This window comes from Meles meles, chromosome 10 (assembly GCF_922984935.1).
Source record: "Meles meles chromosome 10, mMelMel3.1 paternal haplotype, whole genome shotgun sequence".
In the NCBI taxonomy this organism is placed as follows: domain Eukaryota; kingdom Metazoa; phylum Chordata; class Mammalia; order Carnivora; family Mustelidae; genus Meles; species Meles meles.
In genome coordinates this window covers 94573550-94598576 of record NC_060075.1, presented here as the reverse complement: position 1 = coordinate 94598576, position 25027 = coordinate 94573550, and the positions used below count along the sequence as shown (strand labels likewise).

The 25027-nt window shown below is 44.8% G+C and overlaps 1 protein-coding gene across 3 annotated transcripts in view; it reads left to right on the top strand.

Moving 5' to 3' along the window:
* Positions 1 to 5246: 5246 nt before the first annotated feature.
* LOC123952300 (contactin-associated protein-like 3) overlaps positions 5247 to 25027 on the top strand; it is a 210634-nt gene continuing 190853 nt past the window's right edge. For 2 of the 3 annotated variants that reach the window (XM_046021655.1, XM_046021654.1), the window contains exon 1: positions 5247 to 5356. In XM_046021655.1, the coding sequence (XP_045877611.1) occupies positions 5272 to 5356 (85 nt within the window). In that variant the 5' untranslated portion in view covers positions 5247 to 5271. The remainder of the gene's footprint in view (positions 5357 to 25027) is intronic. The other variant, XM_046021657.1, reaches the window with a different exon arrangement.

Here is a 25027-nt window from a genome sequence, read left to right as displayed (position 1 = left end):
ACCCAAATGGATTTATTTATTTATTTGTTTATTTTCGCTTTCCATATTGAAAGAGGTACAATTTAGAGTTTGAATATATAAAATTATTTTTCAAAATCGTGCCCCTTCCAGTAGGAGGACTCTAAAAATTCTTATGTCAAGCTCAGATGTTGATTTTAATTTTAAGTGGAAAAAAAATTTTTTTAGATACATTCCATGCTGCCTCCTTCCTCCTGGCTCCAAAGAAGTGAGGAAAAAAATCAGAGGTATCTTTTGTGCCTTCCATAGAATTAGAAATTTGGTTGCAAAGGTACGAATAGATCTCTGTAATTTTTTTTTTTTTTAAAGAGGAAGAGAACTGTTTGTGGAAGCTCATGTCATTGACTCCGTGAATGTATCTGCCGGTGGGTTGTGATTGGAGGAAATCCTAGCATCTGCCTTCTTTTCCGAAGGGTGTGCCTTGGCCTTTGGCACGCATTGGCATGTGAAGGATTGGTGTTGGGGAAGGTAGTGCTTGAACTGGGGGAGTGCTGGCCACCTGAGTCTGGGTGCCATCTTAATTTTAAGCTTCTCTGGTTCCATCCAAGCTAGAACGTCAGGGAAACTGTGTGTGATGATCTGGGAGTAATCATGTGGAACGTTTCTTCACACACTTTGGGGAATACCACGCAGTATTGTTTTTATACTCCAAGTTCTTGGTGGAGGCTTATTTTAGGTTGTCTTAGACACCAGTGTTCGTCACAAAAGGTCCTACTGGGTTGAAGCAGACTGAATTTCTAAGAAGTATGAGGTTGACTATTCTTATAGCTGAGATTTATGTAATCAGATGCACAATCCTTTGGCTGTTAAAACCCCAGCTTTCCAAGGACTAATTACAGGGAACACAGCTCATCAGAGAGAACCTGGAAAGATGCTGTGCAGTGTGCCCTATATCACATGTGGGACATATATTCTCCCTGGAGTCTGTCTCTCGATAATTGTTCTTCAGGATTTGTTGCTCAGGGGCTTATGGGAAAAATTACTCCTAATAGAAATACTATTATATTTTATTCACAGTATTGTAACTTTCAGAGGATTTAATGACAAATCTGTTCCCACTATGAGGGTAAAGTTAAATGTATTTCTAGACTTAAATAAAACATGCAGAAATAAGAATTTATAGGGAAGAAATTGCTGAATGAAAAGAGGAATTAATGGCATCATGTTTCAGTCTGTGGACAGCCTTCAGAAGACTGTTCACTGTGGTGGGCAAGTTGGTTGTTCCTCCGCTGAGGGACGGAGGGGACCCAGGTGTGCAGGGAGGACAGAGGACACTGGCCAGGAAATGCTAGGGGCTCGGTTTCCCTTGGAGTATTTCCATAGACAGCCTGTGTGCAGTGACATACACGAGCGTCTATACCCCTCCGAACGTGAGCAGTCATTTCTTGTCTTGTGTTTTGACTCATGCTGAAATTAAGTTCTCTTTTGTGTTTGGTACAAACTCTGACGGCTGTGCGCGCCCACAATCCAGGGGTCTGAATCATCAGCTCTAGCAATGTGCCAGATTCTGTCTCCACATTTTTTTTTCATCTTTCTTACTTAAAAGAGCAAAGAGCTATGGAGAAAGGTCAGGGGATGGAATGCGTTAGCTCCCGGTTGTTGGCCGTCCCCTGGCCGGCGTGCCCTCTCCTCCCAGCCCAGAGCTCCCAGCAGCATGCCTGCCCGACTCAGTGCCCTCTAGACAGGCACAGGATGTTAAGCTTCAACACACATTTTCTCCTTTAGTGCTTGGAGCTGTCCTCCGTGGAGAGGACTTATGGAACACACCAGGAGGCTGAGGCTCCCAGGTGTTGAGCAGCTGGCAGGGGCTCCAAGTTCCACAGCTGTTGCCGGCTCCCAAGGCGTCTCTGCAGCTGCTCCATGCTGCAGACTCCAGACTTCTGCAGGGGCTTCAAACCTGTGATTCTCTAATGGCTCTAGGTCGGGCTGTGGTTCCCATGACACAAACCAAACAACCGAAAAGCAAGCCACTCAGTCTCCTCCTGGAGGACACAGCTGGAGAGGGAGGAATGGACGCACCGCATGGGTCTCCTGTTCGCAGGGCTCTGCTCTGGGCACTGCTCACCCTGGCTGCCTTTGTCCTGGGAGGTCATGCCGTGACCCCAGTGTTGAGGTCCAGTCCAGCATTCTTTTATTTTTTTTTTTAAGATTTTATTTATTTATATGACAGAGAGAGAGAGAGAGAGAGAGAGAGAGCGAGCACAAGCAGAGGGAGTGGCAGAGGGAGAGGGAGAAGTAGCCTCTCTGCTGAGCAGGGAGCCCCACTTGGGACCCGATCCTAGGACTCTGGGATCATGACCTGAGACCAATGCAGACACTCAACCAACTGAGCTACCCAGGTGCGCCGGTCCAGCATCCTTTTAAAAAGAAAACCACAAGCCCCAAATGGAGTCATTTATGCTAGACCAAGCCACCAAACTGGGGCTTAATACCTAACCTAATCAAAGTTTCAACCTCCCCCAGAAATATAGTCTTAACTGATCAATCCGGACTTCTCTGGTCAGGATCAACAACATATAAAGGTAATCTGTCACATGGGTTCTCTCCAACCCCCAAAGCAAGATGAAGTAGTCCACCTAATAAGACCCCTTTTCCCTAAAGGAAGATGATCCTACCCCAAATAATCCTTTTTTTTTCTTTTTCTGTTTATGACTCCCTCATCCTTAAAAAACCTTTCCCGTTCTAGAGCCCTTTGGAATTCCCCTCTGTTTACTAGATGGGATGTTGCTGGATTCCTGAATCAATTAATAAAGTCAAATAGACTTTAAAATTTACTCAGTTGAATTTTTGTTAACAGTTCAATGCTGTGCTCTACAGGGGGAAGGCCAAACACGGGTCTCACTCCCTCCTGTTGCTGGGTCTCATCCGACTTGAAAACCCATCCTAATCCCTGCTCAAGTGATTTATCACCATTGTCCTTTCTGGCTTTATTGGTATCAATTACTGAGGTGCTGACCAAGGCATTCTAAATGGGTTTCCTGTGAACCACTGAGTACAGTTTTTTTTAAAAATTTAATTTAATTTTTTCAGTGTTCCAAATGAGTATAGTTTTCACAGGGTGACAACTTCTCCGTTGTGGAGACACTGTCTCTGTGAGAAAGTGTTCTCAGAGTTCAGTGAACCTGGCTTCCAATCCCCACTTGCTGTGTGACTCTGGACATACCTCTAACCCTCTCTGAGGTCCAGCCTATCTGTTAACATGGCTTAGTATTTACTTCAGAGGAACGTTGTGACCATTTGTTTAGGCTAAGAATACACACACTTACCGTGCTTGGTTTATAGGTCGTTTAAAAAATGTGTTAGACCCTTGATGTAAATCGTTAATTTATATTTGCTTTACAAAATTAGAAATAAAATGTCCCAGTCCCAGGACTCCTGGCAGGCCCAGAGGAAGTGTCTGATGAGCGAATGAAGGTCATTGCAATGCTTGTGGCTTTTTTGCAAGTTTCCAAACATATCTTCTGAACAGGTTTTGTTGTCATTGCCTTTTGCTGGGGTCAGGGGAGGGGAGAGTGTTCCTGAATCCCAGGGCCCCAAGTGAGGGTAGGAAGCCATAAAGTCTAGATCAGAATCTCTGTATTTGGTCTAATTCTCAGTCCTTCCAGCTGTTAATACTATGACTTTGGCAAAGCTATTTAAATTTTTCATTTCTGGTTTTGTCCTCCCCACCTCCCGGGCAAAATAACCATTAAAACACCTTTCCTCTCATGGTTCATCTCCCCTTCCAGTTTCCCTCAACTCCCTCTCCTCTCCATCTCCCCACGTCCTCCATGTTATGCTGTAAATAAGCAAATAAAAATAAATAAATTAATTAAAAAAACATTAAACAAACAAACAAAAAAAAAAAAAAAAACAACACCTTTCCTGCTTGCTGTGCTCTCAGACAAGTGGGAGCTCTCCTAAATGTTAAAGTTCCTTTTGTATTCCGATCACTTTGGACGGCACAAGGATGCCTGGAGCCTGTTTCCCCATCTCAGCACATTTGTCACGAGTCTGATCAGTTTTAGGACCGTATTGATCTGTGATGTCGAGCTTGTAACTCCTGGATTTACACCTGCTGGGAGCCCTTTCAGGGGAGGAGACAGGCCACTAAGCTGCCAACTGAGTTCCAGGTCACAGGTCTTGAAATGATTCTCCCTCCATGGGCTTCTGGTTTTTATCTTTACGCTGTGAAGCCCCCGCCCCCTTTGATATGCTTTTCCTTTAATACACCATCATTAAAAAAGTATGTTCTTTGGGAACTGTTATGAGAGAATCTGAGTGGAAAGCAACGCACATACAGTAGACACAAGTTGTTTCAAAAGCTTTCATTCTTCAATTAAATCTATTCAGTGCACCTGCTCTGTGTAAGGTCAGCTCGGCGTGGCATTTGGAACAACATTCCTTCTGCCAAGGTGTAGTTTGTGGTTTTACCTGTTGGTCAGTGTTAGCCCTCAGATCTCCAAGGAGGGCTGTCCGTAGTAAAATGCTGACCCGTAGCTCAAGTGGGGGAGCGTTTAAAATAAAAAAAATTAAAAAAAAAATATATGTGTGTGTGTGTGTATATATATATATATATATAATATGTATGTGTGTGTGTGTGTGTGTGTGTATTTTTATCCCCACCCCCCCAACCAGCCTTATTGAGCTACAAATGGACACAGATCACCGCCAAAGTTTACAATGTCCATCACGGTCTGCTGCCTGCCTACGGAGATCACGAGGTGTTTTTGCCTGAATCATTAAATGAGTTCAAAAGGCAAGAAGTCCTCTTTACAACAGTTTTCCATACACGGAAATGTTGTCCTCCAACCCGATTAGCTGTTTCCCCGCCTCACCTTTCCCACCACGGACACCCACACGCAGCACATGCACACCCGCGCTCCCACCCCGAAACCGCAGGCGACCCTTCCCTGGCGCCGGGGCGGAAGCTCCTCGGACTGCGGCCGGCCGGGCAGCGCGTGGTCGGGGGGAGCCCCGGGAATGAGCGATCCGGGTTGGCGGCGGCGGCCCAGGGGTCCCCAGCGCAGCGCGGGTGGCAGGCGGGCCGGGGTCCGCGCGCACTTCCGCCCGCCGCCGCCAGGGGCTCCTGGGGCCGTGCGGGGCCGCAGCGCGGGCGCTGGGCGGGCGGCGGTGGGTGTGGCCGCAGGTGGGGCTGCAGGGCGCGGGGCGCGCGGGCCGGCAGAGCGCGGAGCTGGCGGCGCCACCCCGCCGGGAGCTTGCGGACGGGCCCACCGGAGTCGCCGCACCCCGCGGGGGCAGGGGCGCGGGGCCATGGAGCCGGGCGCGGCGGCCTTCCTCGGGATGCTCTTTGTCTGGGCTGCGCGGCCCTGGAGCCCGCTGGCGGCGGGGGAAGCTCGTGAGTACGCCCGTCCTCGGGGAACTCGCACGGCTCTTGGGGTTCGTGCTCTCCCGCGCGCGCGGGTTTGCAGAGGCACCAATGCGGGGTGCGGGGTAGGGGCGTCCCGAGGCAGCGTGCCGCGTCCCAGCGCCCGCAGCCGGGCTCGCCGGGCTCTTCCCTCCCGCCAAGTCGCAAGCAGAGCTAACCGGGTGTTTTCGGTGTCCCTGCCGGGAGCGGAGTCTTTCGGGGAGAGCCCAAGTTCTGGCGGAGCCCAGGGTCCGCTCGAGAACAGGCGGGGGGCTAGCGCCCGAGGGGGGGCCAGGCCGGCGGGGCCGTGTCTCTCGGGCGCCGGAGGTGCGGGCTGCGGGAGCCGGGTCCGCGAGCGGCGGGTCCTGCATTAGCGCGTCTGCAGTGCGCGCCCTGCGGAGTCCGCGCCGAGGAGCCCGCAGCCCGCCCCGGACCGGCCCCGGAGCTCGGGGAGGCCGGAGCCCTCGCGCCCCCGGAGCCCTCGCGCCCCCGGAGCCCTCGCGCCCCCGGAGCCCTCGCGCCCCCGGAGCCCTCGCGCCCCCGGAGCCCTCGCGCCCCCGGGAGCGCAGCCTGCCCTCCGCGCTCGCGTCAGGTCCGGCTCCGCGCCATAGTGGGTGCAGGGCTCCTGGAGGCCAGAGCCTGCGGGCGCCAGGCGAGCTCGGGCTGACCCGGCCAAAGACAGCGCTGTAAGTCCAGAGACTCGGCCCCTCTGGGGATTTCACTCTGAATGTCAGGAAAAGTTGGAAGACTGTTGCTCAGACTGAACTCGCCATCCGAGGCTTTTCATCCCTTAAGGGGTTTTAAGAAAGCTCCTCTTGTCTTCTCTCCTGGCCCCTATTCCCTTCAAGAAAATAAATAAATAAATAAAAACAGATCCGGTGTAGGGCTCAGGTCAAGCTGGTGTGCGTTTCCAGAAAGGGCTAGCAGGCTCGTTCAGAAACTGACCTTGCTGGGGGTGTCCGGATTCAGCCCTTGCAAGGCCGCCCGACTGCCCTCACCGGGAAGTTGGCTAAAGTGAAAAAGCTTTGCACTGAAGTCACTATCCCACTCCTTCATCCGTGGATGCTGGAGGGCTGTGATGATTTTCTGGTATCATCATCTAGTATTAGCTCATTTAATGCCATATCAGGTGTGGGTCACTCCTCAAAATGAGCCTTAATCTCCTTTCAGCAAATACTGCCCTGTGTTTCAGACACAACTTTAATTTAGCTTGGTACCACAACTGCTCTGAATTAATTAAAATGGGGGCATTTAGGTAAAATCATATCCTCAGATCCTGCAATAGAGCTCTTGTCATTTTGCTAAGAAATTAGAAACGACCCCTGCTAATCATTCATTGATATTAGTAAATTGTAGGATGATTCACGTCCTACTCTGAGGTACCATTAAAAAGTCACTGGAGGTCACTCCTACTTAAAGGAAAAGGGGCTTCAAAAATCCTTTCTGTGAGGCAGAGCAGAGTGCCGTGTTGCCGTTCTCATCTCTGTTGTGCTGATTACAGTGTATTGGCAAGATCAGTTGTTGTGGTATTTATTTTCACTTAGTGTTTTACTCCCTGAAACTCACCGAGGTATCAGGCTCTTTGACACTGAACATCCTTCTTCGGAATCCTGTGCTCTGTGATGTTCTGTGTCTGAATATCCATGCAGACACTCGAGTCAGAGATGGGCTGGGTGTCCAGGCTCAGCCCCTCTGGGTCTTGGGCTGAATCTCCAGGTGCTGATGATAGTCTGTACTTTTCAGCCTGTGTTTTTAGGTATATTTAATACGCTTATGAAAAGTTCAGTAAATTCAAAAGTGCATGTACATTTGCAATGGAAGGATGTGTTAGACACTCAGGTTAAAGTCCTTGATCAGATCACCACAGAGATGACACCTGCAAGCATCGAGTATATGTTTAAATGACTTGCAGATTTAAAGATTCATAGAGACCACGCAGACAGCCTTTGATAATTTTTCAGTAATCTCATCTGGCCACATCATCTGTAGCAGTAGAAATAAATTGTCAATGAATCTCATGTCTAGATTCGCTAGTTTGACCAAATCGGTGTTTCTTTAACTCCTGCTATTTGGGGAGTGTGTGTTGTAATGTGTGTACAAACAAAATACGTCAGCATGTATTTGCAATCCGTTATTACTAAGTCAAGGTAGAGGGGTCTTTTTTGTTCTGCCCCAACATTTGAGAAATTCTCAAGGAGTTTGCAGCAGTGTGAGATTTGAGGCACAAACAAGAAATCATGAACATGAATATTGCTGAAGTCTTTTGTTGGCTATCCTCCTTGTCCCCCCCCGCCCCGTTTTAGTGTTTTCAAAACTCAAATAGTTCTTTCAGATAGAACTTTAAAATGAACAAACATGAAATATTCTTGAGCACTAACTAGAAATTAATGAGAGTTGTATATGAGTAAAAAAAGACAAAGGTCTTTGCCCACATGGACCAAAGACAGAGTTACTGTCTTTAGAGCAAGTTGTCAGTAGTAAAGCAGCCAGCCAGGGGTCAGCCTCCGCAAGGCTCCAGCCTAACAGATCCTCTCAAGGAACAGGACTTGTTTGAAAGATTTGACATCTCAGAGATTACACATGTGAGGTATGAACATTTCTAATCAGTGGGAAATTTTATATCAGGAAGATGATACATGGGAGGGAAAATATTTCTAAATAGCCATGACTGTGGTCTTGTTTTATCGCTCTGTATTCTCTGTCTTTTTGAAGATAAAACAAGCTGCATTCTGTAAAACAGGGCTTAGGAGCTGGTTTTTTAAAAATGTGAACATCTCCCTGGTCTGCCTTCTAGAACTCTCTGTCCTGAGTCAAGATGAGAGTGTTCTAATATGGATCTGTCCTCTTAAATAACTCAAGAGGGAAGTTAGGTTATAGATTCCAAGTTAGAGCCCTGCTTTCTGGAAGTTGCTATGTAGGCTGTTGTTGGCTCCTTTACTTCCTACCAAGAGCCACAAATGGAAGAAGGTGATAGCTCTTTGCTTTAGAATTATGCTGGTGAGCCCGCGATTCCTTTATGAATTCCAAGACCCTTTGGGAGGGAGAAGAGATATAATATGAGTACGAAAACGTCAACATTTTGGTTGTTGTCGACCAGTTTCCTGGACTGTGCGTCACTCTGCAGGGTCTTGTGTACCCCCTCCCCACTTGGGGACAACACAATGGGAAGGTAATTCACAGCTGAATTATTTTCCCCATGTAAGTAAAGTATAAGCTAGAGCTGACAGCTGCTGCCCCCTTTCCATGTCTACCAGAAAAGGACCCAAGCGTGTGTGAGAAACTTCAGTCATTGATGGTGATTATTTGACATAAGTGATGACATTTTTACAGATCCAGGATTCCGTTTAGTGAATGTGACGGACTTGTTCTCACTTTGTTAAAGCTCAGTGCTTGTAACTTTCTCTAGAAGCTTTCTTGTGAATCCTTCCTTTCCAAAGTGCCCTTCTCATTGCAAGAAAGAAAGATATATTTCTGGGCCACTACATGTGGTGTCCACACTTCTGTTCTAGGAGTGATCATCTGAATTTGTTTTTATATACTGACACCTGTCCTCTTCCCCAGTAAATTCCTGCATACATAGGAGAGATATCCAACCATGACTGGGGGTGTGGACCAGGCCCATTTTGACGGCAGCCGTGGGAAACCAAACCATGGTCTCCACAGGCCTCGTCGTGCTGCCACCTCAGCTTGAAGATTTGCTCCAGAGTCGAACCCTTCCCTCATGGAGCCTCGGCTTCTTTATGTGCGGAAACCGTACTGTGTCTTCTCTGACGCAGGTGCATGAATATAATCCTGTAATAGAAATGATCACACAGTATTATCCCTTTCAAATATAAATAACATGCCTGGTTTGGTATAATAGCGAGGCCCTTGTAGTCTTCGAATCACCCTAACCTGGTGACACGACGAGCCTTAGTAATCTGGAATAAAAAAATACGCCTGTGGAACCTGGTAACTGGACATAATTCTGTAATTACTAAGAGGTATAAAATGACAAATATGTATTTATTTTTTAGAGAGAGTGAGCAGGCACACGTGTGGGAGGGGCAGAGAGAGAAGCAAAGAATCCCATGCAGACCCCCCACTCAACACAGAGCCCCACGTGGGGCTCGATCCCACAGCCCTGAGATCATGACCTGAGCCAAAATTAAGAGTTGGTTGCTGGACTGGCTGTGCCACCTGGGCGCCCCATGAGCGTTCATTTAAGTAAACGTATTTGTCGTGTATCTCTTCTCGAGGGTTTTGTTTTTCAGGAGCCTTGTTCTTTCAGCCAACATGGATTCTTGTTATTATTTGCTAAGTGTCATCAAAATTCTTTGTTACTGTCTGAGCGTACATGATCTCTGGACAGGCCATGAGGACAAGAGGCTCCATATGGTCTGTCAAGGTATTTCATCTTGCCCAGTGTGGGCTAAACTCCTTCCAGGATTTTCACTGGTTCTGGCCTCTCTTTGCCTCAGTAGCCTGCTCTGTGTTTGTCTGGAGGGAGCCCAGTCGTCCACGTACATCAGCCTGGGGCAGGAAGGGAGCCTGTCAGAGGGGGTGTCCCTGGAGCAGTGAATGAGGGGTCCGCTCCTGCAGCAGTGAAATGTGTTGAGCAAAATGAGCACGGGATAGATGGGTGCATGCTGCAGCGAGCAGCAGAGTTCAGACGGTCCAGAGAGAGCCTGCGACAAACCAGTAAACAGACCCGTATTTATAGCGTTTGAATGCACTTCCCGGAAATACTGAGGTGGTGAGGATGCTTTCGGGAACACAGAGAAAATAAACCGAAAACTCACACAGTCCGTGGTGATCCTCAACACAGAGTGGTGGGCAAGAGCGGAGCCGGCTCTTCCAATTCTGGGAGACCCCCTACGCAGAACAGACAGAATGACCCGAAGATACGCCATCAGGGACCCTCCCAGGCCTGGAAGGACATTTTGGGGAGAGGACTTGCAGTCATGAAAATCTGCTTTTTCAAGTTGAATTGGGAGGAAAAACCCCAAATCATTCAAAAGTACTTCATAAAGGACCTATTCACTAACAGAAACCTCTCAATGAACTGAGCAAATTTCACGTTGAATTTTCTCCCTTAAATCAAAATTAGTCTTGACTATAAAAGTATAAAATAGTTCCAACAATCTGGAAGTAGCAGAGCCAAGGGCCTCTCCCCACTAACTTGCTAGAGCCTCGAAGGCTTGGCTTCAACATACAAAATGCTTCAGAGTGACTTCTGCAGGATCCCACGCCCCTGGCCACCTGTGGCCGCTGTGGTGCTGCTGCTTTTGGCCCAGGCTGGTTTGTGCTGAATAACTTTTAAAGACTGAATTATTTATGTCACCCTATTTCTGAGAGGCATTAGACCATCCAAACAGATATACTTGTTATTCCTTGTATGAATTCTATGGCGTAGGATGACATGCTTTAAAGATGTCTTTTATCACGTGTTGAGAAGAATTATACACAACTTGTAAATACTGCGGAAAGAGAGTAAGACAGCATGACCTTTGTACTGTCCCTTGGAGCATTGCTCAGTAGGCCCACACGTTTGTCTAATTCTTCCAAATAAGGCAGTATGGCTGACTTGGTCATTTCCAGTTTGATCAGAGCTTGGACACTAAAACGGTACATGTTACATTGATTTATTTTCAGGTACAAGTGGTAACTATGAAGGTTTATTGCACTATTGCACCGCTGTAGGACAAGAAATGGTGTCATGTATCTCATCTGGGTGGGGTCTTTTACTACTGTTGAGTATCGTGGGTTAGACAGTCGTGGGGTTGTTAGGTTATTCATGCACAGACACCTGGAGAAGTCCGCTTCCTGAACTGGAGAATAGATTTGTTAATTTCAGGGACTATGACAAGCTGTAAGTTTTTGGCTTCCCGAGTAGGGTAGAGATGTGGCTTTCACAGAATCTATGGTTTGAAGTTCTGTCCTCGATTTAGTGGTTGTTGCTAGGGAGAAGGAATTTCCAGGCCATGTATTCATCGGGCCACTGGGAGCTGGGCTGGCGGCCCTTGTGTGGGGGCTGGGGGCTCGGTGACCTCCTGAGGGGCTGAGACCCAGTGCACCCCCCGCTCGGTCACTGCCCTCCTCTTGTCCCCTGGCTTGGGCTGCTCAGATGCCGCGGGTGCTTTCTCCGGGGCTTGTGAGCCCGCAGGGAAGTTGCCAGCTCGGATGACCATGGGCGTGACCTGCTCCCTGGGGACATTAAATCAGGCCCTGCCTGCAGGACTCGAGGCTCTAGTTAGTCCTTATTTTAACGTCTGTGAATCCCGGGCAACCAGAGAGCTTAACCCAGGAAGCTAAGCGCGCACATGGGAGTGCTGCCCGGCCCCGGGGGCAGGGGGTGGGGGGCGGCATGTCTGGTATGTGTGTGTTGGCGCGTGTGCGTGTTGGTGCGTGCACGGGTGGGCAAGGGGGGCTTCGCAGCCGTCATCCACAGAGCCTCCGTGAGCCTCATCCTCTTCCCTTGTCTGCATGGACAGTGAGGCTGAGTGACGGTCTGGGCTGACATGCGGGCTTGGGCTGGCCCAGAGTTGTCCCTCCTTCCTGCTGCTGGGGTCAGGACTGAGTGCTAGGGGGCAGTGTGACTGCACGCTGGGATACTTGTCTGGACTCGGTGCTTGCTGGACTTTGTGTGTAGACCAGTGAGAAATGCAGCTGTTGGACCAGGGCCCTGGTAAGTATCTTTCAGTTCCAAGTGGCAGAAAACCCCATCACATGGACTTACCCCAGTAGGGGAACTGTGGGCTCCCATCGCTTCATTTCGGGTAGGGCTGGGGCCAGCGGGTGAGGCTGTGCCCGGAGGCTTGTTCTCTCCTCCTCTTTCCCAGTGGGCTCGTGCTCTGGTGGTGCTCTGTCTGGCAGATCCACGGCCAAGGTCGGGCTGCCCAGCCACACCACTGGGGACAGCGCTCCCCACCTAGCTGGACTCTGGCCCTCATCACTTCAGAGCAGTGTGTGCTTACCAGGAAAGCAGGGACCTCTTGAAGGGACAGGGGGTAGTTCTGAGAGACAGCAGGCTGTTGAGTATGTAAACAGGCCAATGATTCACTTTCTCAAAGCTTCCAGCCAGATCCCTAGATCTGACTCTCTATGTTGTCTCTGCTGGGCTGTGCGGCCATTCCTACCAGGGAACTGTGACAGAAAGGGGGTGGCCTTCTGACCCACCCGGGGTGGAGCCAGGAAGGGATTGGGATTCAATCCCTGACCAGGTGCTTTGCTTGCATCATCCTGACAAGGAAGCAAAATGCACCATCCATTTCGGTAATTAGTTTAACATCTATTATGAAAGCATTGGCTTTCAGGCTCTTATCTGCTTCATATAGCAGATGGTTGCTTACGTGTATGCTTCCTTCCTTAGATTTTAAAGTTCCTGAAAACAGAATCACATTTATTTGTCCCTACAGCCCGGCTAATGGTGCTCACTAAGTATTTACCAAGTTAAGAAGAAATTAATATATTGAAAATACGCTATTTTGAAAATATACAGAAGCCATGCAGCATCCTCATGGGTGTTCTATAATCAATCTGCAGGTAGCCTAGTAAAACATTAATTTTTACGACAGCATCCCTGAGCTCATCATTTGCCCATGGAAATACCTCACTCATTGATTTCGAATGTTTCCTTTTCTTTCAGTTGAAAAATGCATGGCATAATTTCTGGCCTGAGGCCAGGTGCATGGTGCATGTTCTAAACCTGCTGGGACCCTAAGGGGGCACTGAAAAGGCCAGGTGTCAGGGACACTACCCAAGATCAATGCGTGGGAATAAGGAGGCCTCTGGGCAGGGGCTCTTGGACGAGATGTCTGTTTCTAGGGAGATCCTACATCAAGTCTGAGCTGGGCTCCATATTCGAGGTGTGAAATAGAGGTGCTTGGGAGCAGTGGGTCACTGGAGGTCCCCAGAAGCCTGGTTCACCCACTAGATGCTTGAAGCCATATGTCTTCAAGCCCAGTGGGAAAGGCTGACTGTACAACATAGCAGAGGACAGGGAGGCTGACAGACGGCCCCTGCACCTCAGTGTGACTGTCCATTGCTGTCTGGGCAGCCAGGAGGCTGGGTTCATTTGAGCCACAGCTGTCTCTGGCATGGCAGCTGTGGACTTGTGGCTAGGAACCCGGCAGGCCAGGAGCAAGCTCCTGTGAGGTCTCAGGCTTGACTCCCCTGGTCTGGGCTGGGGGATCTTCCCAGTCAACAAAACCTGTTACTGTTATTGAAAATGTTTATGACTCATGGACTCAAGAGCTTGATGGTGCCTAGAGAATATCTCTACTTTCAAATGAAGACTGTTTCTGACCCTGTTTTCAGAATGATGTAGTGGGGGCACCGTTTCCAAGGTGCTGACTCCGACAGCGTCCTTTCAAGTAGCACAGAACTAAAGCTCAACAAGGGTCCTCAAGGCACTGACCATACTTTCAGAGAGGTGGGGGGGGGGTTAATTGAGGTGTGGTCTGTACCCATGTACAGCATAGTGACTGGCTAGTGACTGGCTAGCTCTCTCCTTCATGCTGTGCTTACAGGGATGGGGGCTGCCATCTGTCACCAGACAACCCATTGTCTGTCACCAGACAATGCCACTGACTACTCCCAGGCTGTGCCCTTCATCCCATAACTTACTCATTCTGGAACTGGAAGCCTCTACCCCCCCTGCCTGGCTCCAATTTTTTGCCCCTCCCCTCTGGCCACCACCAATTTGTTCTTTGTATTCATGGGTCTTTCTGCCTTTGTTCATTTTGTTTTTTAGATTCCACCTAGAAAATGAAATAATATGGCATTTGTCTTTTCTGTCTGGCTTATTTCACTTAGCATAATATCTTCTAGGCTCATCTGTGCTATTGCAAATGGCACGATCTTATTCTTTTATTTTATTTTATTTTATTTTATTTATTTATTTATTTGACAGACAAAGATCACAAGTAGGCAGAGAAGCAGGCAGAGAGAGAGGGGGGAAGCAGGCTCCCTGCCAAGCAGAGAGCCCGATGCGGGGCTCGATCTCAGGACCCTGAGATCATGACCTGAGCTGAAGGCAGAGGCTTTAACCACTGAGCCACCCAGGCGCCCCACGATCTTATTCTTTTTTATGGTTGAGTGATATTCCGTTATATATATATATACACATCACACATACGTATCACCTCTTCTTTATCCATTCATCTATTGATGGACAGGAAGGTTGCTCCCATATTTTGGTTTTTGTAACTAATGCTGGAATAAACTTGGGGGGGGTACATATATCTTTTTAAATTAATGTTTTGATTTTCTTTAACTAAATATCTAGTAATAGGATTACTGGATCATATGGTATTTCTATTTTTTATTTTTAAAAAAGAATAAATAAATTTATTTATTTATTTTAGAGAAAGAAAGAAAGAGAACCCAAATAGGGGGAAAGGGAGGGAGAGGATCTGCAAGCAGATTCTGTGGTGAGCATGGAGCCTGACGTGGAGTTCCATCTCAGAACCCGGGAGATCAAAACCACAAGTCAGATGTTAAACCACCTGAGCCACCCAGACACTTCTATTTTTAGTTTTTTTTGTGGAGTAACCTTGTACTGTTTGCACAGTGGATGCATCAATTTACATTCCCACCAACAATGCATGAGGTTTCCTTTTTCTCTACATCCTCACAAACACTTGCTCTTTCTTGTCTTTTTGAGTTTAATGGTTCTGACCGGTGTGAGGTGATATTTCACTGTGGTTTTGATTTGTGTTTCCCTGATGCCGAGTGACCTTGAGCATCTTTTCATGTGTCTGTTGGCCATCTGGATGTCTTCTTTGGAAAAATGTCTTCTGCCCATTTTTAATCACATTATTTACCTATTTATTTGGTATTGGATTGTATAATCCAACTGATACTACTTTTGATCTGGCTATTTTTTTCAGAAGTCTTCTAGGATACATAGTATCTGGCCATCAATACAGAGGGTTTGACCTTTGTGATTGTTAAATGAGTGTTAGTCTCCAAGCCAGACGTATCTGTATGTACTTTGGGATGCAGTCTCAGTTATAGTGGGTATGAAGACACTGGTGTGGACCCCTAGAGAGGGAACATTCCGGCTTGATTCTGAAAGATTAGGATTAGCACTCTCTCTTCAATTTGTTCCACCACATTAATTATTCCACCACTTGTTCAAGCCCTCAATGTCTCTGGAACTGATGTGCGATAGTTGTCTCCATGGTTTCCCTGTTGCCAGCTTACCTCCTCCTAATTCAGTTTATTCTACTGCCAGAGTAATCTTCTAAAGATGATCTTACTTTCCCTGGTAAAACTTTCATGTATTTTCTCATATCACACACACATTCCTTGAAAGGTCCCTTCTCCACTCACTGCTTTCATCTCCTTTAACTGACCCTGAACTACAGACACCTCACTGCACTGACATTCTCACCAGGGTTTTCACACACACACACACACACACACACACACACACACCTGTTTCCATTTCTGTCTCCTCATGTCTTGTCTTCCTGTTGAATGTGTTTTGCTTCTGCAATAATCTAGGCTCATGGGTCCATGTCCAGAAAACATATACCTACAATAAAAATAAGAACAAAACATATAGAAGAAACAAAGCACCATGAGGGAGAATCAGAAGAAATGAGAAACTGCACAGATAAAAATAAATGTAGATATTGAATCAATTTATAATGTACAATTTGTTGTATAGGTGTAAGGAAATAAAAGATGGGGAGAATGGAAAGAATAAGGATGATCAAAATGATTGAGCAGAATTGAGAAAGAACAGTGTTGAAATGAAATTCTTTATCATTGGCATAAGGAATTCAGTGGCTGCTGACATGGCAGATTAGACACAGGTTGAGAGAGACAGCAAATTAGAAGACAGTGGTGGAATAAAAAACTAGCATGTTCCATAGGGAGACAGAGAGGCAGGAAATATGAAAACCGGGCCAAGGGGCAGGGAGAAGAACACAACAAGATCTCTGTGTAAGGTAGGAGTTCTGGAAGAAGGAGATGTGGAAAGAAGAAACAAGTGTTTATATAGAAAGGTAATCCATAGAGACCATCTATAGAAATTGCCCAGAATTGAAAAGTCACCAATCTTTAGATTCAGGAAGACCTTCAAATCCCTAGTAATACAAAAATAAAGAAATCACCACGCAACACTTTATGTTGGAACTATTGAACACCAGAATAGAGAGAAGCGGGTAAGAGTGGTCTGAGAGACAAATGACAAACAATAAAAGCAGGGATGTGAACTCAAGTTTGTGAGAGGGAATAATTGCCAACCAGGAACTATAGACTTATTGCTTTATGGTTCAAGAATGAAGGTGAGATAAAGCCATTCATAGAAAAAATAAAATCCAAAAGTATGAAAGACCAACAAATCTTCTTTAAAGAAATGTTGATGGGTAAGTTTAGCAAGAAAGGAAATAATTACAGAGGGCAGTATGAGATGTGAAAATCTAGTATAGTGTGCAAATCTGATCACACATTTGAGCAACAATAAAGCTGTATGTACAACATCAGCGTGCAGTTTGTGTAATGAAAAGAAAGACAAATCTACGTGAGCAATGGAAAGTCAACATGGAAAGGAATGATCAGAATAAGGCATTTTATGATCCTTGCATTATTTTGTGGAGGTTATTAAAATCTGTTTGATTGTAGGCTTTGTTAAATTGTAAACCAGAGTGTAGTATAAGATTTTAAGGAAGCCCACAAGAAGAATTGTAAAAGGAAGTATACCTTCCAAACCAATAGAATAAAAAAAAAATGGACTAGGTGGGGGACAGATTTCAGAGTATTCAAAAGAAAGCAAGAAGAGAGGGAAAGAAAAAAAAAAGAAAGCTTTGGATAAAATAGGCAAACAAGTACATAAAATAAACTGTAATGAAGTGATAACAATAAAGAGACTTGAAGAAATTATTTCCAGCTTTTGTATTTTGGGTATAGAATATATTGGACAATATTATCCAGGCTTTCAACTATATATAGAATATTTACATTTCGGGGACCCTGGGTTGCTTAGTGGGTTAAAGCCTCTGCTTTTGGCTCAGGTCATGATTCCAGGGTCCTGGGATCAAGCCCCGCATCAGGCTCTCTACTCAGGAGGGAGATTGCTTCATCCTCTCTCTCTGTGCCTGCCTCTCTGCCCATTGGTGATCTTTCTCTTTGTCAAATAAATAAGTAAAATCTTTAAAAAGTAAAGAATATTACATTTTTTACTTGACCAAAAAAAGAAAAACCAAAAATCAAACCCAATTTCAATAAATTTGAAAGAATTATCAACTTAAAAGTAGAAGAAAATTTCCTAAAACTGAAGAGGAATAATATGTTTCGGTTACAGAAGCTCTTGTTGTATGGAGTTAAATAAATGGAATACAGTAATGGGAATTGTTGACTGAAGATTGCGGAAGTGGGGAAAACAGGGAAACATGGTCCCAGTTTTGGTCACCAAAGATAATGGTGTAAGCTGATTTGCTATAATGAAATGAGAGCTGGTTTGACTTCATTAGAGCAGTAAGATCAGAAGCAAAAGGAAAAGTGGAAATAAATACAAGTTATGAGGGAAAATAACTTCTTCATTGGCAATTTACAGTCATGAGTGGGGAGAATGACAAGGGAGAGTAAACTTTTGCTAATGGTCTTTGGGAAATAAGTAAAATTTCCCTCGAGGCATTATTCAAAACTTGAGAGTAAGCATTGTGTTAAAAATAGAAGGGTAATCAGCAAAAAATGAATTAAATGGGATATTTTGCATGCTCTTCAACATCGTGAAATTTTTTCCTCTTTAGGAAAAAATGTTTTCTGTTTCATGTTTTAATATGATTTTATGTTTATTCATTCATTTGTCTCTTATCTGATATTGAAAATATTCATGATTAAACAAAGAAAATGTGTTTACGCTTGAAAGCAGGTGAATGGAATCATTTAAATGTGTGGGTTTTCATCTGATCTCTTTTTCTTATGGACTGCTGTTAGGGTTACAGCGATAATCCTAAGTGTGGCTGTTGGCACCGTGGGTGGATTTGGGTGGCACAATTTAATTCGTGCTCGTAGCACTTTACTCGTATACTTGCGACGTTATTAAGTTTCAACAATTACTGCTGATAAATCACGGAGGCATTTTTCTACGGGTGTCTGAAATCTTGAGCTATTTCTCATATTTTAAAACAGAACAAAACATTGGATTTTATCATGCATTTTTCTGTTAGAATCTGGAGTTCCCTGAGGTTAGCAGATTTATATCTTTTATAAACTAACTTTAAGTTCTGTGGTCTTATATAATACCTAGATGATGCAGATCGAAAGATATATAAAAGAAAAAGCAGTATATATACATGGTGTGTTTCAACACATGCTGTGAATTTTAAATCTCTACTAGCTGCCGAACATTTTAGCATTTCCCCGTGTCTTTGACACGAGTGCTGTATCTCAGCATGGCTCGAAAGGTTAGTAGAGGAGTGAAAAAACACCACCCTCTTTGGGTGAACTTTGAAAAGAAATGTTTAGTTGCACCCTTGGAAATAACACCAAATAGATATATTACCTTTGTAAGTGTGTCTAATGAGATACTGGAAAACATACTGTTTTTTTTTTTTTTAAATATTTTATTTATTTGACAGAGAGAAATCACAACTAGGCAGAGAGGCAGGCAGAGAGAGAAGAGGAAGCAGGCTCCCCGCAGAGCAGAGAGCCCGATGTGGGGCTCGATCCCAGGACCCTGGGATCATGACCTGAGCCGAAGGCAGCGGCTTTAACCCACTGAGCCACCCAGGCGACCCTAAACATATTGTTTTATTCAATGGTGATCTAAGTTTGTATTTGCTTGATGCGCACACACACACACACACACACACACACACATACTCACACACACATGCTTCCTAAAAATGATTGGATTTTCCACTTGTGTAACAGCAGTGGCCTCTAGTTTTGAATAAACATGAACCATTAAACGAAACGATTGTTTTATGGAAATTTTTTGGGCATAGACCCAAGTTTTTAGTGAACTGTTACTATTTAAATTCAAATAATTTTTAGATAAACGTTACATTAAATAGCAATGCTGTCGTGTACCAGGACCTTAGTGGGCTGTTCCAGAAAATACTTAACTGTGAGTGGATTGTACTGAAACTTTCAGAATCATCTAAATTCCATAATATATCAAATCCCATAATATAAAAACTTTCCTCCCCACCCCATGTATCTTGTACACATTTCCCTACAAAGAAATTACTGCCTTGTGTTTTTCTCCCTCCAACAAAATGGGGAAAAATGGTATTTTGTGGAAGGGTCATGTAAAAATATTTGTGCTTGGACTGGATTGATTGTACCTGCTGCCACCAACTGCAGACTCTTTTGAACAACTGTCCTTGTTGACTCTGTCAGAGGAAAGAAGAAGGGAGAGAGGGAGGAAGGGAGGGAGACAAGGAAGAAGGGGAGGATGGGAGGGAGGCAGGAGAGAGAGCAAAAGGCAGGTGGATCCAAATTACAAAACAGAGCTTGTGACCAGACTTTCATCGATGGTCACACCAGATTTTGAGCCTCCCAGTTGATTATTTAAAGCACAAATACGTATTTCTCTGCAATGGCGTGTATTCTGTTTCTCATTCTCATGAAGCGGTGAGTTTTTAGCTTGGGAATATGTTAGTTATTTTGTACTTGTTGTTTTAAATTCTTTCCAGTGAAAATGGCCCGAATACTAAATATTCTTTCCAAGATAGTAAGTTCTCGAGTCACCTAAGCCTCGTCCTAAAAATTCAACTATTGGTGATAATATTTATGGATCAAATAGGATAGGGTGTTGTTGGCTTTTTTTGGTTAAGATTTGTCATGTGGACTTGCAGGAGAAACATTCCTTAAAATATAAATGAACATCTAAATCCTTTCATGTGTCCTCCTATTTTTTTTCCATTTTATTTATTTTTTTCAGCGTAACAGTATTCATTGTTTTTGCACAACACCCAGTGCTCCATGCAAAACGTGCCCTCCCTATTACCCACCACCTGGTTCCCCCAACCTCCCACCCCTGACCCTTCAAAACCCTCAGGTTGTTTTTCAGAGTCCATAGTCTCTCATGGTTCATCTCCCCTTCCAGTTTCCCTCAACTCCCTTCTCCTCTCCATCTCCCCATGTCCTCCATGTTATTTGTTATGCTCCACAAATAAGTGAAACCATATGATACTTGACTCTCTCTGCTTGACTTATTTTGCTCAGCATAATCTCTTCCAGTCCCGTCCATGTTGCTACAAAAGTTGGGTATTCATCCTTTCTGATGGAGGCATAATACTCCATAGTGTATATGGTCCACATCTTCCTTATCCATTCGTCCGTTGAAGGGCATCTTGGTTCTTTCCACAGTTTGGCGACTGTGGCCATTGCTGCAATAAACATTGGGGTACAGATGGCCCTTCTTTTCACTACATCTGTATCTTTGGGGTAAATACCCAGTAGTGCAATAGCAGGGTCATAGGGAAGCTCTATTCTTAATTTCTTAAGGAATCTCCACACTGTTCTCCAAAGTGGCTGCACTAAGTTGCATTCCCACCAACAGTGGAAGAGGGTTCCCCTTTCTCCACATCCTCTCCAACACATGTTGTTTCCTGTCTTGCTAATTTTGGCCATTCTAACTGGTGTCAGGTGGTATCTCAATGTGGTTTTAATTTGAATCTCCCTGATGGCTAGTGATGATAAACATTTTTTCATGTGTCTGATAGTCATTTGTATGTCTTCATTGGAAAAGTGTCTGTTCATATCTTTTGCCCACTTTTTGATATGATTATCTGTTTTGTGTGTGTTGTCCTCCTAAATTTTTAAAAACTTTGTCCTGTCGTTTTCGATCGTCTTACCCTCAGATAGTAGAGAGGGAATGAAATAACCTTGTTTACAAATTTTTGGTGGCACAAATTGAGAAACTTAAAATATTTGTCCAAAAGTTTCAAAATAAATTATGTCTTCCTCCAAGAAATATTTATTAACTCTTGCTCCGTGAATCAGCTTACGGAGGAGCACCATCTATGGAATGGAGCTACGTGATTTTATGAGAATTACAGTATTTTGGTAAGGCGTGGGAACAATGTCTGAACAAATATTAAAAACAGGCGCATTCCATTGTTCTGTGGCCATTTTAACAATGTGAGTAGAGTCTGTGGGATATTAGACTCTGGCCCTCGAAATGGATAGTTCAGATTTACAGGTCAGCAAGTCAGGTTTCTAGTTAGCGAGCTACGACTAGTTAAATTCTTTTTAAACTCAAGGTTTAGGGCCACATCAATGCCAATGTGAGTTGACAGCGGACTTTCTCAAGTGCAGCCTTCTGAGTAGGAGCAGGAGAGGGTTCCGGATTCCTGCGGTTGAAGTGTTTCTTATCTGCTGACTCGCCAGCCCTGGTTTAAACTCCACCCACAGAGCACAGCACGGGTGCCCAGCTGCTCCCATGACAGCAGGTGGACCGTAGAGCTGCTGTGCCCGAAAGTGAAGCCTGCAGGCTTTTCCTATCAGGACTAACTTGGCTGTTTGGGCGGCATAAGCTCAACATGTGTCGAGATGAAATATAACTTAGATGTGAAGATTTCAGAAAGTCGTTTTCCACCTCGTGGCCCAGTTGAATTCAGCATGTTTATCAGATGCCTGCCCCTTGCCGGGCAGTGGGCTAGAAGCTGAGGAAATAAACATAAATATTGGTTCTTTACAAAACCTGCGGATCCTCCATGAGAAGCAGGATGAGTCATTAAAAGAGGTGCCGATTGTAATGCTGAAGCCACAGTCACCATTGGGTGTCTGTGCCTTTTGCTGAATATATGTTTTTTGGGGAACTTAGTGGATAATAATTGGGATCATTAAAATTCTGTCTTTCAAACAGGTGCAAATTCTTGGATCTTTAGTGTGAGGAAGGAGGGCAACCTGTGAGAAACATGGAACAGTTCTCCCCCAGGTCTGTGGTTCCTCTGAGGTTGGGAAGTCACACAGTTTTGCATGATTTTAAAACCAAGAAGGAATAGATTTGAATTTTTCGGCCAAGCACTAGAGCAAAATTTCAGAGTCTTCTTGATGTAGAGCTGGAAAAAGTAAGTGTAAAGATGAACTGTTCGTGTCTTGTCGCAGGGAAGTTTTTGGATCACATTCTTTATTCTTAAGTAAATTCTCAGTCGTTGATAAAAAGAAAGCCTTTGCTTTTTAGGAGGCATTATTTTTAGAGCAATTTTAGGTTCTCAGCGAAATTATGCAAGGTATAGGGATTTCCCATATTCCCCCTCTCCCCACACATGCACGGCCTCTCCTATTACCAGCAGTCACCCCAGAGGCTTCCTTCATTCAAACTGATGAACCCGTTATCACTCACAGCTCATGATTTATGTGAGGGGTCACTCTGGGTGTTGTACACTCTATGGGACTTGCCAAATGTATAAAGACCTATATCTACCATGACAGTGTCCTACAGAGTAGCTTCGCTGCCCTAAGAGTCCCTGGAGCTCCACCCCTCCCCCCCATTCATTCCTGTCTACCTCTTAAAACTCTGACAGCTACTGATCTTTTTGCTGTCTCTATAATTGAGCTTTTTCCAAGTGTGTAGCCTCTTCAAATTGGCTTCTTTCACTTACTAATATGCACTTAAGCTTCCTTCATGACTTTTCATGGCCTGATAGCTCACTTCTCTTTAGTGCTGAAAAGATCCCCTTATCTGGTTGTGCTACTGTTTCTTTAGACATTCGCTGAGTAAAGGACACTTTCTTTGATTTCAGGCTTTGGCCATCCGCGAGTAAAGCTGCTAGAAACAGTGTGTGTGTGTTACTGTGTGGACGTAAGTTTTCAACTCCTTTGGGTAAATACCAAGGAGTGCAGGGGTTGGAATGCATGGAGGGAGTATACTTAGTTTTCTAAGAACCTGCCAAATTGTCTTCCAAAAAGACCGTACCGTTTTGCACTCCTACCACCAATGGGTGAGGGTTCCTGCTGCCCTCCGTCCATGCCGGCATTTTATGTCGGCCCAGTTCCAGGTGTCGGCCATGCTGATAGGTGTGTGGTGGTATCCCATTGTTTTAATTTCCATTTCCCTGATGACAGGTGAAGTCAGGTCTCTTGTCATCTGCTTATTTGACATCTGCATATCTTCTCTGTTGACGTGCCAGGAAGTCTTTGGACCAATGTTTAAATGGAGTTTTTGTTTTCTTTTTAATTATTGAGTTCAAGAGTTCTTTTTATATTTTGGAGAGCAGTTCTTTGCAGATGTATGTTTTGCAAATATTTTCTCCCTGTCTGTGACTTGTCTTTTCATTTAAATTCTTTCATCAACACCAGCGAGTCAATCCTTTCTTTCATATCATGCCTTTGGTGTTGCATCTAGAAATCATTTGCAAACACAGGTCATCTGGATTTTTTCCTGTGTCATCTTTTGGGAATATTATTTTATTTTATTTTTTGTTTTGTACTTTACAGTTACATCTGTGATCTATCTGAGTCAATTTTTGTGAAAGGTGAGAGTCTGTGTCTAGACTCTTGAGGTCGCACGTGGATGCCCAGTTGTCCCCACGCCATTTGTCGAAAAGCCTGTCTTTGCTCCATTGGATGCCTTCACTCCTTTATCAAAGATCGGTTGGCTCTACTGTGTGGGGCAGCTTCTGGGCTTTATTCTGTTCCATTGACCCATTTGTCCGTTCTTCTGCCAATACCACATTGTCTTCACTGCCACAGCTCTGTAATAGGTCTTGAGCTAGCTGGTGTTAGTCCTCCAACTTCAATATTCTGTTGGCTGTTCTGAGTAGTTTTTCTCTCCACGTAAACTTTAGAATCAGTTTGTTGATACCCACAAAATAACTTGCTGGGATTTTTATGGATTTGCCTGGAATTATAGATGAAATTGGAAGAACTGACCTCTTGACAGTATTGAATGTTCCTGTCCTTGAACGTGGACTGTCTCTCCATTTATGCAGTTCTTTGATTTTATGCATCAGTGTTTTGTAGCTCCCCTCATACAGATTGTGTCCACATTTTGTTAGATGTATGTCCAAGTATTTCGTACTTTTGGATGCTCATGTAAATGGTGGGGTGTGTGTGTGTTTGTGTGTGTGTGTGTGTTTTAAAGATTTTATTTATTTATTTGACAAACAGAGATCACAAGTAGGCTGAGAAGCAGGCAGAGAGGGGGGAAGCAGGCTCCCTGCTGAGCAGAGAGCCTGATGCGAGGCTCGATCCCAGGACCCTGAGATCATGACCTGAGCCGAAGGCAGAGGCTTTAACCCACTGAGCCATCCAGGCGCCCCATGGTGTTGTATTTCTAATTTCAAATTCAACCTGTCATTGCTGGTATATAAGAAGGGGTCAACTTTTGTATATTAACCTTATATCCTGTGTGCTGCTATAATCACTTGTTAGTTCCAGGTTTTTGGTCAGTTCTTTTGGATTTTCTACATAGATGATCATGCCATTTGTGAACAAAGATTTCTTCCTTCCCATTCTGTATCCCTTTTATTTCCTATTCCTGTCAATTGCATTAATTAAGACATCTGGTCGGATATTGAAAAGGGGGAGAGGGAACAACCTTGTCTTGCTCCCCATCTCAGTGGGAAAGTGTCAAGTTTCTTACCTTTAGGTATGATTTAACTTAAGGTTTTTGATAGATATTCTTTTTCAAGATGGGAGAGTTCCCCTCTGTTCCTTGTTTAAGAGTGTTTACAACAAACAGCTTTTGCATTTTGTCAAATACTTTCTTCT